Source organism: Microcaecilia unicolor, chromosome 2, assembly GCF_901765095.1.
Source record: "Microcaecilia unicolor chromosome 2, aMicUni1.1, whole genome shotgun sequence".
NCBI classification, from domain to species: domain Eukaryota; kingdom Metazoa; phylum Chordata; class Amphibia; order Gymnophiona; family Siphonopidae; genus Microcaecilia; species Microcaecilia unicolor.
The window spans coordinates 443,052,250-443,068,416 of NC_044032.1; the positions used below are offsets into that span (position 1 = coordinate 443,052,250).

General features: G+C 43.8%; 1 protein-coding gene across 1 annotated transcript in view; it reads right to left on the reverse strand.

Moving 5' to 3' along the window:
• Positions 1 to 15,790, reverse strand: part of LOC115461208 (dedicator of cytokinesis protein 2-like) — a 1,592,043-nt gene extending 1,576,253 nt beyond the window's left edge. Inside the window, 1 exon segment of the mRNA XM_030190877.1 lies at positions 15,693 to 15,790. Within this exon segment, the coding sequence (XP_030046737.1) occupies positions 15,693 to 15,735 (43 nt within the window). The 5' untranslated portion in view covers positions 15,736 to 15,790.
• Between the last annotated feature and the right edge of the window lie 377 nt (positions 15,791 to 16,167).

The window sequence follows — 16,167 nt, forward strand, 5'->3', positions numbered from 1 at the left end:
TAACTGTGTATATGTGTGTATTTGTGTGTACATTTCTGTGAGAGAGTATGTGTGTTTCTCAGAACATGACAGAGAGTGGGTGTTTGTATATTTTTACGTTTATTTATCATATCAACAAATAAACATTCAAGCATGTATAAAATAAATAACACAGATTCAAATAAAATCATACAAGGATGCATAATAAAATAAATAACATAGATCCAAATAAAATCATCCAAACAATAATACGGAGAGAGTGGTGGATACTTGGAATGCCCTCCTGCAGGAGGTGGTGGAGATGAAAACGGTAACAGAATTCAAAAATTTGTGGGATAAACATAAAGGAATCCTGTTCAGAAGGAATGGATCCTCAGAAGCTTAGCGGAAATTGGGTGGCAGCACCAGTGGTGGGAGGCGGGGCTAGTGGTTGGGAGGCGGGGCTAGTGCTGGGCAGACTTCTATGGTCTGTGCCCTGAAAATGGCAGATACAAATCAAGGTCAGGTATACACGTAAAGTAGCACATATGAGTTTATCTTGTTGGGCAGACTGGATGGACCGTACAGGTGTTTCTCTGCCGTCATCTACTATGTTACTATGTTAATACAAAATTAACCACCACACCCCACTAATATACCCCTCAGAATAGTAAATCCCAGCTGCCCCATAACAATTAAGGGCCTGGTATTCAATGGAATTTAATTAAGTATGAGATGCTTCTACCTGCAAAAATACCACTCATTGGGGCCAAACCTGGATTTTCAGTGGCATTTTCTATATAATGGTGCTGAAAATCTAAATAGACCAGTAGTGCCAGGGTACAGCTTGGGTAAAACCAGGTTTTAACCAAGAATCAACAACATTAAGCAAAAAAGGCCCTTATTTGGCAGACTGACTCATAGTGGTAAAACCATAAGATGACTGCTTGGGGTCACAGTGGCCATTTTGGAATCCAGGGCCATCAAACAGGAATGAGTGGGCATCATCAATTCCCAGTAGATACCAATAAGGCAGGGGATGGAACTGTGGGATGGGAGGAACCTTGGGGTGGAGGAGGAGGGGAATCAATGTTTCTGGAGAGGTTGAGTAGGGGTTCTTCTGTCCAGAAAAGAGGTGCCTGTAGCTGATAAGATTTCCCATATGCTGGACAGTGTTCTTTCATCTGCCTATTGCACTGCAGCTATGGTTGCAGATTAGTTACTCTGCAGTTACTTGTTACAGTAGTCATTCACACCTCATAGACACATGTCTGTTGCACTAGCACTGTTAGCCTGCTAGTCCTGCTGTATAGTTCTCAGTTTCAATGGCTGTGTTCAGAGTCATGGTCGTTTAAGAAATAGTGATGTGTGCCAGGGGCATAGTCAGCATTGGATTTTTAGGGGGGCCCAGTGGTGGACTGGGGAGCTGCATTCCTTACCTTTGCTGGCGTGGATGTGTAATGCCCACCAGGTGATGAGATCCACTGCCACAACTGTCCCAGTGCTGCCTCAGTAGGGAAGAAGTCGGCAGCCTCTCTGACTGATGCTGGCATAGGCACTCCTCGCACATGCTCAGTTCATGTGCAAGTTCAGCATGCGCGAGGAGTGTCAATGTTGGTGGCAGGATGGGAGGCCGCAGACTTTTTCCCTACCAGTGGCGTGTTCAAACAAAATGTGCCAGTGGTGTACACACCCCCTGTCAGACCCAGCCTCCGCCCTCACCTTAAAATCCTGTCTGTTACAGTCTTCACCATGGCAGCAGGAACGGCACTCATAGGCTGCAGCGGCCTTCACCGGGACTTCCTCCCTGAACAGTTCTGCCCCTCAGGGAGGAAGTCCTAGTGCAAGCAGTGGGAAGCCTATGAGTGCCATTGCTCCTGCCTGGGTGAAGACTGCAGCAGACAGGATTTTAAGGTACATGGGGGATGGGGAGACACACCTCCTGTAAAAACATTTCTGGTTACGCCCTTGTTTCCTACTTAGGAAGAACTGGGGCAGTTCCAGAAGTGGATTTCAAAAGCTGGCAGTGATTGGGAATCCCCACCAGCCAGTCAAAAGTTACTCCAGTTCTGGAGAGGGCCTGAGCCTAAAGTAGGTGGTGGAGGGGGGGGGACAGACCCCCAAATGGCTACACCACTGCTCTTGATGTTGCAAATGTCCTAATTTCTTTTCAATCTTTGAGAAAATTAGTGGAGGAGTGGCCTAGTGGTTAGGGTGGTGGACTTTGGTCTTGGGGAACTGAGTTTGATTCCCACTGCAGGCAGAGGCAACTCCTTGTGACTCTGCGCAAGTCACTTAACCCTCCATTGCCCCATGTAAGCCGCATTGAGCCTGCCATGAGTGGGAAAGTGCAAGGTACAAATGTAACAAAAAAAATGTATTGCATAAAATAGAACACTTGTGATTCTGTACTGTAGGATTCATTAGTCCACAGTGCCATGGTACCGTGTGTTAGTGAATCCCGCAGTAATTTTCTTACAGTTGAGATAGGCGGGAACATTGCACATTCCTGGTCATGCTGTATTAGGCCCCAACTCCGAAGTGCAGTGTGGTTCCTGGACTGAAGAGCTAAGTGGAACCCTGACTGGTACAGTATGTCCCAAAGTCCTGGATCGCTATTCCATACCACTGACCCACCCCAGCTTGACTGTAAGTGGACGGAATTGAGGTGCGTGGCGAGATTGGCCCACATGAAAGCGAAGACTGTGAGATTTGAAGCGAGTGAGACACTTTAGCAGCCCGGGTCTGGAGCTAGAAACTGGGCAAAACCCGGGGTTACACTGGTATTAACGAGCACTAATTGGCACTAATTAGCACTTGAGGACATAACTGACTAAGGCCTCTATTCTGTCTACCCAGCTCCTATAGCGCACAGCTGCAAACGGGGCGTGTACATGGAGGGACATGGGCATGTCAGGGGTCTTCCGACTATTCCTGCGCACTTTATGGAATAGTTGCATTTATTCGCCCAAATGTTATTTCTAGGCGCCAGCATTTACGCCAGCCATAGACATGGTGTCAGTGGCAGTGTCAGTGGCGTAGCCACAGGTGAGCCTGGGTGGGCCAGGGCCCACCCACTTTGGACTCAGGCCCACCCAAAATTGTGACACTCTTGCTGTGGCTGGTGGAGATCCCCAATCCTTGCCAGCTGAAGAGTTTCTCTCCTTGGGCAGCCAGCGCGCCTGCAAATGCTCAGTTTTCGCACGCGCAAAAGTACTGAGCATGCACGGCCTGCTGGCAACAGCATTAGTTTGAGGCAAGTGCTGCCACTTGCCTTTTGGAAGCGTGCTGGCTGCTTGAGGAGGAGGTTTGAGGATCCCAGCCAGCTGAAGTATTTAATATTTGGGGTTTGTGGGCAGGGAGGGGTGGAGAGAGGAGCAAACCTAGAGGGGTACTGAGGGGTAGAGGGGCGAATTCCATGCCCACCCACCTTGGGCTCAGGCCCATCCAAAAGTGGCCATCTGGCTACGCCCCTGGTCAGTGGTTGTGCCTAGTTTGATGCGTGGCTGCGGACTTAGGCTAGTAATGATTTGCTGCGCAATTCTGCCGTTATTGAACACTAGTTACCACCCAGTTTTTGGTGCCTAACCCTTTAGCACCACGTATAGCATCCCCCCTATATGTGTCATGCTTCAAAATGTGTATCTGTGCTGGATTTTCAAGACATTTTCTGACTGATATCTTTTGTTAGGGTATCCTCTTGGAATCCAAAGTAAAAGTGTGGCTTTAAGAACTTTAAGAATTAAAAGAGTACAACTTATTTTCTCTTGGGATGCAAAGACGGCATTTTCTGCACTTTCCCAAAGGTGAGGACTTGCATATGTGTGTAAACTAAAAGCAGACACATCGTGTAAAAGCATGCATGGTTTCACCCGCTGCTAAATGTGCCTGCCTGCATATTGGAAGTGAAACTGAGATAGAATGAATTCTTGGTGGTGAGCGAGGTAGAGGGAGTGTAGCTGCATATATGTCCTTTCTTGACTTTCATTTTGACCGTTGTTAGCCATATGCTTTGCACTGCCATCTGAAAGCCCTGGGTTTGATGCTCAACAGTGGTTTTTGCTTCCCTACTCAGAATCAGAGGCGTAGCCAGGTTTTGGTGTCAGGGGGAACCGACATTTGTAAAATAGGCAGCAGTGTGAGGCTGAAAGGTCAAGAGAGAGGGAAGGGTTAAAATCTGAATAGGCATAGGTGGTGGGTGATTCAGACTTTTGAAGAGGCTAAAGTGGGGCAGAGCTGGGGTAGGATGGGTGTGGCAGCTGAAGGTTAAATCCTTAGAGTGGGGACATCTGTATCAGCAGTAAAGGAACAGTTGGGGCACTTTTGAACACAGTAGGGAAGGACCAACTACACCAGCTGTCCCCCCCCCCCCCCCCCCCTTACTGATGGTAATATGCACATTGAACATATTCCATGGAATTATGTGCTAAAAAAAAAAAAAGCACTGTCACAGAAATCCTGTGTTTAATGGCAACAATAAAATGATTTTCTTACCTATGTTTTTGCTAGGTTGCCAAATGACCACCGGACCACAAAGCTGCAGCTATTGTTGAGATACAAAACATGTTTGGAATATGTATTATCTGTACTAGAGAATGACACGGGGATGGGGATCCGCAGTAACTGCGGGGATAGGGACGGGGACAGAGCCCACAGGAATGGGGCGGGAACAGATCCTGCGGGGACAGGGTGAGGACAGGGTCAGATCCCATGGGGATGGAGACAGAGCCCATGAGGACGGGGACAAACTTTGTCCCCGTGTCACTTTCTACTTTGAAGCCTGTTAATGAACTGGACTGTGGTGATGCAGACAACGATATTTTGATTTTTTTGGAAAAACAAGCAAACATGCTGGCCACAGCTAGCAAAATTTGAATGGGGGATCCTTTACATCCTGCTACCAGCACATCTTCTAAGAAGATATCTTCTATTGTAGGAGGGCTTGTGGAAGACAGGAGAGCTAGACTGAATCCTGAGATGTTGATGACATTCATCCACAGATTAAAAAATCATAAAAGTGCTTCATAGGGCATATTTCTCCCTTCTAGGGCATACAGAACCCCTGGACATTTTAACGGGATGGATTAGGATTCTTTGGGGTAGTAGAAGTCAGCTATTGTTGGGGTTGGAAGGGTAGAAGGTGGTGGTGGTGGGAGGGTTTATTATAGTTGCTCATTGTTATTATTGTTTTCTATTTGTAATTTATATACAACAGTTGCACAGCATATTGTTTCGTTTTATACTTTAATAAAAAGATTTAAATGAGACAAAGTCAGCACGGATTTAGTGAAGGGAAGTCTTGCCTCACCAATCTAATGCATTTTTTTGAGGGGGTAAGCAAACATGTGGACAATGGGGAGCCGGTTGATATTGTATATCTGGATTTCAGAAGGCGTTTGACAAAGTGCCGCACGAAAGACTCCTGAAGAAATTGCAGAGTCATGGAATCGGAGGTAGGGTATTATTATGGATTAAGAACTGGTTGAAAGATAGGAAGCAGAGAGTAGGATTGCGTGGCCAGTATTCTCAGTGGAGGAGGGTAGTTAGTGGGGTCCCGCAGGGGTCTGTGCTGGGTCCGTTGCTTTTTAATGTATTTATAAATGACCTAGAGATGGGAATAACTAGTGAGGTAATTAAATTCGCCGATGACACAAAATTATTCAGGGTCGTCAAGTCGCAGGAGGAATGTGAACGATTACAGGAGGACCTTGCGAGACTGGGAGAATGGGCGTGCAAGTGGCAGATGAAGTTCAATGTTGACAAGTGCAAAGTGATGCATGTGGGTAAGAGGAACCCGAATTATAGCTACGTCTTGCAAGGTTCCGCGTTAGGAGTTACGGATCAAGAAAGGGATCTGGGTGTCGTCGTCGATGATACGCTGAAACCTTCTGCTCAGTGTGCTGCTGCGGCTAGGAAAGCGAATAGAATGTTGGGTGTTATTAGGAAGGGTATGGAGTCCAGGTGTGCGGATGTTATAATGTCGTTGTATCGCTCCATGGTGCGACCGCACCTGGAGTATTGTGTTCAGTACTGGTCTCCGTATCTCAAAAAAGATATAGTAGAATTGGAAAAGGTACAGCGAAGGGTGACGAAAATGATAGTGGGGATGGGACGACTTTCCTATGAAGAGAGGCTGAGAAGGCTAGGGCTTTTCAGCTTGGAGAAGAGACGGCTGAGGGGAGATATGATAGAAGTGTATAAAATAATGAGTGGAATGGATCGGGTGGATGTGAAGCGACTGTTCACGCTATCCAAAAATACTAGGACTAGAGGGCATGAGTTGAAGCTACAGTGTGGTAAATTTAAAACGAATCGGAGAAAATTTTTCTTCACCCAACGTGTAATTAGACTCTGAAATTCGTTGCCGGAGAACGTGGTACGGGCGGTTAGCTTGACGGAGTTTAAAAAGGGGTTAGATAGATTCCTAAAGGACAAGTCCATAGACCGCTATTAAATGGACTTGGAAAAATTCCGCATTTTTAGGTATAACTTGTCTGGAATGTTTTTACGTTTGGGAGCGTGCCAGGTGCCCTTGACCTGGATTGGCCACTGTCGGTGACAGGATGCTGGGCTAGATGGACCTTTGGTCTTTCCCAGTATGGCACTACTTATGTACTTAAATATAAAATCATAAGTGTTTGAGGCTTCTTCAGATAAGAACAGAGCCAACGGGGATGGAGACAGAACCTGCAGGGACGGGGCGGAGATGGAGACGGGGCCTGCGGGGACGGGGTGGGGACGGAGACAGGGCCTGCAGGGACGGGGTGGGGGCAGAGACAGAACCCACAGAGACGGGGCGGGGATGGGGACAAATTTTATCCCCATGTCATTCTCTAAAATTCTGTACCTAATGGTTAGAGCAGCAGGCTGAGAACCAGAGAAGCCAGGGTTCAAGTCCAACTGCCGCTCTTTCAGATCTTGGATAAGTCATTTAACCACCCATTGCCTTAGGTGCAAACTTCAATTGTAAGCCCTCCAGGGACAGGGAAATACCTACTGTACCTGAATATAACTCACATTGAGCTACAACTGAGAATGGAGTGAGCTAAATCCAAGTCAAAAATAGACACTCCAACTGCACGAACCCAACCTATGAAAGTCAGCACTGCAAATATTCTAGAAGACCATTACACCTCCAGGTGGAAAAAAAAAACAACCAAACACAGAATCTACTTGTTAAAAGAATCCATCTCTATGGTTACAAAAGAAAAACACAGACCACCACCTAGTAGAAAACTAAGAGACTACAGATTAGAAACAAATACCTAGAAAAAAAAAAAAGAAACTGAAACCAAGAAACCAGCCTGTGAGCAGCAGAACATCAAGAAAAAAAAGAGAGATAGAAAGATATTTCCTCCTGTTCCGAACAAAATACAAGAAATCATAGTTCTCCCCTCCCTCATACAGTATCTGTCCTCTTCCTTCTCCCAGCCCCTGCAGCAGCCTACAACCCTTATATCCAATATGCCCCTTGTCAGACCTCAGCACCCTTCTCTCATGCCTAGTGTTAGATCCCTTCACTCACCCCCATCCCCAACCCCAGTCTACTAGCTCTGAGCCCCACTTTATTTCTGCCTCAGTGCTAGCATCAGCCCCTTCTTGCAACTGCCCCCAGCATCAGACCATTTCTGTCACATCTACCAGCTCCCATTTGCTATCCCCAGCCACCATCTCGTACTCCACTTTTCAGCCTCCAGTTCCAGCCCCAGCCTCCTTTTCCCACTTGCTCCCTTTTCAGCTCCAGCCACCTTTTCCTACCTGCTCCCCCTTTCAGCCCCCAGTTCCAGCCCTATGCTCTCACTTGTCCTCCCTTTCAGCCCCATCCCAGTCACCTTTCTCCCACCTGCTTCCCTTTTAGGCCCTAGTCCCAGCCTCCTTCTCCCACCTGTCCCTCTTTCAGCCCCCATTTCCAGCTCTAGCCCTCTCGTATCTGCTCCCTTTTTAGCCCCCCTTCTCCTACCTGCTCCCCTTTTCAGCCCCCAGCCCCAGCCTCTTGCACTTGCCCCCACCTTTTCAGCCTCCAGCTCCAGCTTCTTCTCCCACCTGCCTTCTCCTTCCTGTCCTGCATTTAAAAATCATTTACCTTGACTCGCCAGCAGTAGTCAGTGACTGAAACAAGCTGCCTCAGGCCTTCCCTCAGCCAGGTCCCATGCTCGTGGAAACAAGAAATTGCATCAAAGGAGGGTAGAACCGGCTGAAGGAAGGTCCAGGCAGGCAGCCTGTTTTAGTCTCTGACTGCTGCCGGAGAGTCAAGGTAAGTTTACTTTATAAGATCTCCAGAGGAAGGGGAAGAAGAGAAAGGTGCTGGATTATGTTAGGGGGTGAGGTAGAGAGTCAATGCCTTTCCCATGGTGAAAGGAAGAGAGATAGTGGTAGCAGGGAGGGGAAAGTGGAAGCAAAGCACATAGGCATCGTTTTTGTATAAAATCCCTTTGGAAGAGCAGTCACTCCCCTTGCGCCACCCCCCCCCCCCCCCGCCACCCCCCCCCCCCCCCCCCCCCCCCCCCCCCCCCACCAGCTACACCTCTGGTGAGAATCAGCCTTCACAGACATTCCTTAATAGTTACACCTACTGGCTGGACTTAAGGGAGATAATTCTGAAAACGTTGCTGAAATGTAGGTGGTAGGATGCTGCATGTTAAGCACAAATTCTCTATCAGCAATTACGTGTGTATGTGCAATTATAGAATACTAAGTGTCGGCATTACATGCCAACATTTAGACACAGCTAATTACACCATGTCAATGGCTGGTTTAAATGACCAAAACTCAAGTTGAAATTGCGCATATAAATAAGTGTCCTAGAATCTTAGTGTGTAACTCCCTAACTCACTCATGCCCCTTCCATGTGCATGCCCCTTGCAGTTATATGCCATAGCTTTTGCGCACTAAAGAGGAAAATTACCAAGGTGTGGTAAAATGTGTGCTTTTACTGCACCTTGATTTACTACGAGTATCAGAGACCTATGGTATCTCAGAATAGCAGGTTGCTGATTCCCATGGTAAATTAATAGCCCTGCTTATGAGTCACCTTGCAAGCAGCAATATTCCAGTGGCCAAGGAGCATCAGCCCTTAAAGCTGTGGCCTGATGCTCCTGGGCTGGGTTTTAAAAGGACCGTGGTGCAAATTTGAAACCCCCTACCCCTCCGATCCATCTCCCAATCCTCCTGATGCAGAACCTCCCGCCCCCTAAGCCCCCCCCCCCCCCCCATCACTGAGAGCCTAAGGACCCTGTTCTTGGTGGATCCAGTGGTCTAAGGGCAGGAATGATCCCCAGTTGTTCCTGCTCTGCTGGCACCATCTCCAAAATGGCGCCCCTAGTGGTAGTCTTGCACTACTACCGATAGAATCATGTTTCCATATTTTACCATGATTTTATGGGCATAATGTAACGTGAGGTATACACCCAGTGTTCACTGCAAATTGTGTTATGGTTTTTATATAGTAATGAGCTGCTTTACATGGTGGTCAGTTGTGGCCCTTCGCAGTAAAAAAGGAGAAGAAACCCCCAAACAACAGTCACAACACATAAATAAAAGCAAAAGAAAGGGGTAGACCAATGAAGTTCCAAACCAATGGTTTATTAAAAGCAGTCAAATAAGGACTTGACACAGTCTGTGTTTCGGCACACAATGCGCCTGTCTCAGGAGTCAATTATAATAACTCAGCCAACAACGGTAAAGCACATACACTTGAGCTGAACAATCCAATACAACAGTGTCGAAAGAATCAGCTAACAATCGTGCCAAGTAGCAAACGCGTGTCTGTGTCGAGTTCTTTTTTGACTGTTTTTTTATAAAGCAATGGTTTGGAACCTCTCAGTTGTGGCCCCTCATACATGGTTGTCACTTAATGATATGCTATAAAATAGAGCATAAACATTGGGGAGGTGCAGATTACCTATATTTGTTTAAACTTTACACCCCTCCTTACCTACATGATTCAAGTGTAGTTGAACAAATAATTTCCAGCAGCTATGGCCATATGATAAAGTAAATGCCAGCAGTTGGGCTTTTCTTTATTCATGCATTCAGCAGCATAAATACTATGCATAAGTTATACCTAATTTTTAGCTGGTCTAACTAATGTGTAAAAGTGATACGCGGAGTAGCTGAATTCTGTCACGGTCCCCCTCATTGTTAACATTAACAACACTACTTGTATTCTGCTATATACCTTGTGGTTCAATGCAGATCTCATAAAAAAGAAACTGGACACTTCCAGGAAGTGCAACATTCAATCCATTCATACCAATGCTATTTCTATAATAAACCAAGGCATATAAAAAAGGCACCAAATTAAGGGGTCCTTTTACAAAGCCGTGGTCAAAAGTGGCCCGTGGTAGTGTGAGCATGTCTTTTAGGCCCACGCTAGGTCATTTTTTTTTTTACTGCGGCTGGGAAAAGGGCTATTTTTTAATGGGCCAGGAAATGGGCCTGCAATAAATTTATGGCCTGAGCCCTTCTTGCCACTTATTAACCTAGCGGTAAGGGCTCACGTGCTACCCATGTGGTAATCATGCAGCACTCGCCAACATGTGCACGCTGCCAGGAACCCCCCCCCCCCCCCCCCCCCCCGTGGTAGAAAATAGAAAATTATTTCCTACCACAGAATTACCGCCGGGTGCATGCGCTACTCTGGCAGTAGTGCCAATTGAGCGCACGTTACCTGTGCATTAGCCCTCCCGCATCTTTGTAAAAGGGCCCCTGAACATCAGAATTTGGAACATATTTCTTGAATATGTAGGTTTTGATTTGTTTTTGAAAAGATATGTAATTTGTAGCAGAGAGAAGAAACGTTTGAATAACTTTGTCAAGACAGACAGCCTGAAATGAGAAAATGCTATCTAATAATCTCAATCTTTTTAAAACCCTCAAAGAGGGAAAAGAAAACATGGCCATTGTTCACGTGAGCCTAGATTTCTGTGAAAAAAACAAAATGATCAATCAAATACTGTAGTGCTAGACCGTAAAAGACTTTGTAAATAAAACAGACACATTTGAACATGATTCTAGCATGCACTGGTAACCAGTGAGTTTTTCTGAAATATAATGAGACACTATTGTATCTCTTTAGTAAGTATATCAAACGGAGAGAGGTATTTTGAATACTCTGTAACCTTTTTAACAGCTGTTTAGAAGACCCCAAAGAGATAATGTTACAATAGTCCAGTAAGCTTAATATCAATGATTGAACAATAAGACAAAAATTATCCTGCTCAAAATATTTACTCACTGTCCAAAAATTGTGCATAATGAAAATGCTCTTTCAGTAAGCAAGTTGACCCGTAATTCTAGAGATAACTTGGTATTCAATGCAACACCCAACACTCTTGTAGAAGGAGAAAATTGATATGTGACCTGATTAATCCTCAGACTATTTTCCTCTTCATCTGCAAAATGGCTGATCAATAAGAATTTAGTTTTTTTCTGGATTTAGTTTTAGCTTATGCATTTTCATCCATGATTCCAAGGTGTTAAGAATATTGAATAGGTAACAATTCCGAGATAATTGGAGGCAATACTGTTATATCATCAGTATAACTTTAAAAAATGAATGCCCAACTTCTCCAATGTATAACCTAATGAATGCTTATAAACAATAAAAAGTAGAGGGACGCCAGTGGAATTACTCCACCTCTCTGATAATTTACCATTCAACTTCACTTTATAAGCTCAACATTTCAAGAATCCAGAAAACCAGTTATATACCTTTTCAGAAATTCCTAGGTCTCCCAATATTTGAAGAAGGATCTCATGATCAGCTAGATCAAAGGCGCTAGATAGGTCAAACTGTAGCACCAAGGCCTTCTTTCCTTCACAAAGAAGTTTATAGATATTATCAATGACCCGATTACAGTCTCAGTGCTAAAGTTTTACCTAAAACCTAATTGTGTGGGATGTAAAACTCCGTACTTATCAAGATAGTCAATTGAAGAGCTACTATTCCCTCCATAAGTTTAAAAGAAGGGGGATTGAGGCCACCGATCTATAATTTCAAGTAAGGTGACTAAGCTATATTTACTCTTAATAATGGGGTAATAATTTCTCCTAAATGGTAACATAGTAACATAGTAAGTGACGGCAGATAAAGACCTGTATGGTCCATCCAGTCTGCCCAACAAGATAAACTCATATGTGCTACTTTATATGTATACCTGGCCTTGATTTGTATCTGCCATTTTCATGGCACAGACCATAGAAGTCTGCCCAGCACTAGCCCTGCCTCCTAACCACCGGTGCTGCCACCCAATCTCAGCTAAGCTTCTGAGGATCCATTTCTTCTGAACAGGATTCTTTTATGTTTATCCCACGCTTTTTTGAATTCCGTTACCGTTTTCATCTCCACTACCTACTACTACTACTATTTAGCATTTCTATAGTGCTACAAAACACTACCTCCCTCGGGAGGGCATTCCAAGTATCCACTACTCTCTCCATGAAAAAATAATTCCTGACATTTTTCTTAAGTCTGCCCCCCTTCAACCTCATTCCATGTCCTCTAGTTCTACCGCCTTCCCGTCTCTGGAAAATACGGGAAGGCGGTAGAACTATAGAACTAAGGAAAGTCAAAAAAACAACAGTTTGACATGCAAAAATATTTATAAAATTAGCTTCTACAGATTTCTTATCAGCTGTGCCTCAGATCATTGACCTCATTATGCTAGATTCCTGAATATTCTGGACAACAGAAGCCAGATAAAGATTGAACAAACAGGGAGAAAAGGTGGACTCACGAGGTACCCCAAGGTCACAGAAGCGACTAATCCCCCATAACTACTATTGTGACTAAATCACCTGAGCCAGATCGTATACATCCCAGAGAACTGAGAGAACTAAAAAATGAACATGCAGAGCTATGTGAGGGAGTCTATTGGACACAGCCACTTCCCCTTAAGGACACTCTCTCACAGAGTCAGAACCACCTTAAAACTCATAGTCCTGCCCATAGGGGAAGTAATACAGGAGGGGTGGAGCTGGAGGGCATGGTCCAGGAAGTATAAAAGCTCAGTGCACAGCTAGTTTAAAGAGGCCCAGAGTGAATCAACAATGCACAACTGCATTTGCCTCCAGCACCTATGAGTGAACTGCAACTGCTACAGTCAGGTTGGCCAAGTTCAACTTGGAGCCTACAACTTTGGATTTTGGCCCAAGTAACTGCCAGAGACTATATTAGTATCTCTGGGGAACCAGGCTATCAAGTAAAATGTACTTCCATGCTGAGAGATAGTAATGTATGCTGTGGCCCTGCAGGAGCAGGCCACTGGAGAACCTTGTTACATCTAAGAATATTCTTGTGTTTACTTTCTCTCTCCTACCTGTGAATGGTACAGGACTTTTACCTGATACTTATAATAAACAGCATTTTCTTTTATCTGCACCTGTTGTGGGGCTCTAGTTTGTCCTGGCTCCAGGCCCACCCTTGCTCTTGTTAGGAGAAGCTACTATTAGTAATAAGTAATTTATCTTTAAAGACAAGTGTGGTTCTGGAAGATTGGACAGTACCTAATCTAACGGCAATTTTTAAAAAGGGTTTCAGAAGGGACTCAGGAAATTATGGACTGGTGAGCCTCATATTGGTGCCAGGCAAAAGATGGAGACTACTATAAAGAATAGAATTACTGAGCGTATACTGTACATAAGCATGGATTAATGAGAAAAAAAGCCAACATGGATTTAGTCAAGGGATGCGTATTTGGATTTTCAGAAGGTATTTGACAAAATACTTTATGAGATAATTAGAAACTTATGGGATAGGAAGTAGTGTACTTTCTGGATTAAGAGCTGGTTAAAAGAGAGAAAACAGAGAGTGGGGTTAAATGGTCAATATTCTCAATGGAGGGTAGATAGTGGGATTCCCCAGGGGCCTGTGTTGGGACCACTGCTTTTATATATATATATATAAAATTTAATCACTTCACTCATGTTTCCTGTTTCCAGGAAAACTGAGTGAAGTGATTAAATTTGCTGATGACAAAGTTATTCAAAATTGTTATATCACAAGATGACCTTATGACCTTATAAGGTCCTTTGTAATTTTTCACAATCCTCTTGCAAATTAACAACGTTGAATAACTTTGTGAGTCAGCAAATTTAATTACCTCACTAGTTACTCCCATCTCTAAATAATTTATAAATATGTTAAAAAGCAGCGGTCCCAGCACAGACCCCTGGGGAACTCCACTATCTACCCTTCTCCATTGAGAATACAGACCATTTAACCCTACTCTCTTGTTTTCTATCTTTTAACCAGTTTTTAATCCACAATAGAACACTACCTTCTATCCTATGACTCTCCAATTTCCTCTGGAGTCTTTCATGAAGTACTTTGTCAAATGCCTTTTGAAAATCCAGATACACAATATCGACCGGCTCACCTTTATCAACATGTTTGTTCACCCCTTAAGAAATGTAGTAGGATGGTTCTGAATAAGCCAGAAATTCAAAAGAGAAAGTTATCAGGGGTAAAAAACAAATTTCCCAAACTATTAAATTTATTTTATTTTATATATCTCTATATTATTTATTTTACTAGTACTACCAGAAAAAAATGGATCACAAAAAAGCAGTATAACGAGACATACGAGCTGTATTTTTTAAAGAAACAAGCCAACTTAGCATACAATTTTAAAACATAATTAAAATTGCAATCAAAAAAACAAGTTTGCACAACCTTAATATTTTTAATAGATCTATCTTGTTACAGGGTTTCTGTGGTGAGCTGAACCACAGTGCGAACAGCATTAACTCTTGCAGTCTGTTACCGGAAGTGACAGAGGAACTGATAGTAATTAGTTTTGAGGATAAGTAAAATGTCAGCATTCACCATCCTCACACCAGACAAGGACACCTTAGAAATAATTGTGCAGTTGTAGCCTTGTAAACCTGGCTGCACCTTTCATGTCTGCAGTCATGGATGTATGAATCCCTGCTGCAGCTCTCTGAAATCCCTGTTTTCCAAATTGAGCACAGTTACTCTGTCAGCGAGAGCACCTTTCCTAAGGCTGCAACCCTATGAAACTTTATGAGTTTCTTTTTTCCCCTAGACCCGAAGCTTGGAAAGAAAAATAAAGTGCTCATATTTGATCTATTCTTACTGTACACCGCCTTGAGTGAATTCCCTCAAAAAGAAGGTAAATAAATCCTAATAAATAAATACATTAATAAAGCAAGTTCTAGTACGACCTGCAAACAGCTTGCCTTCAAGTTTGCATTTAGATTACTAACCCAACATCCAAGGAAATAAATTGTTCCGTGGCCTACACTGGGCCGAATAGTGAGTCTAGAAGCCATGTCCCTTCCAATGTGCAGAGATATATAAAAGAGTACTGTACAAGTATAAGAAATGCATATATATATTTGCATGCACCAAGTAAGAACACTTAACACGAACTTACTGGAATATGTATCACTCACAGATACAGCCACCTATTATATGCAGATGGACCACTTAAATACACAGCCAGTAATTCACATGAATGTACACACATACACACACATAAATATACACATATTCTGAGCCATTTCATAAAGAACTTGAAAGATTTTCAAAACTTCCTGATTTCTGAGAGAAAGAAGCATATGAAATGAGGCTTTATCTGTTATCCTGCTGTGTCACTAACTGAACATAGCATCTGCCCAACCAGAAAGCCACTGGCTGCTCTCAAACTTTCAGTGCAAGATGAAATAAATCTAAATGCCAGGAAGTAACAGGATAGAAGACTCTCACTTACCAACGCCGTATTTCTCTTCTTTGGTGGGGGCCCATGAAACCATGTTTTAAGGATTTCTTGATATGAATTTCTCCTTCTAAATGTGTGTGTGTTACTTAAATTCCTCTTAGTGAAACTTCTGTAGTCACATGGGTGGAGGAGAAGTTCCTGATGCAAAGATATTTGCGGCTTCCTTCAAACTACAGTAGATCGGGGAGGGCCTATGAGAGAGACACGCCCATTCATTGTGCACCTGCAGCTGTGCCCTGTGGATGATTAAACAAAACTCACATATCTTCTAGGCTTCACATTTTTGTCTCTTGATAAAAAAGTAAGAAAAGGGCCACATTTCTAAAAGTCACCAATCATTCTTACAGATTTGTCCTACAAAATACAGTACTTTTACCCTTCACATGAATATACACATTATTTTATACTAGTATAAAAGGCCCGTTTCGGTATGCAATGAAATGGGTGCTAGCAAGGTAATCCCCCC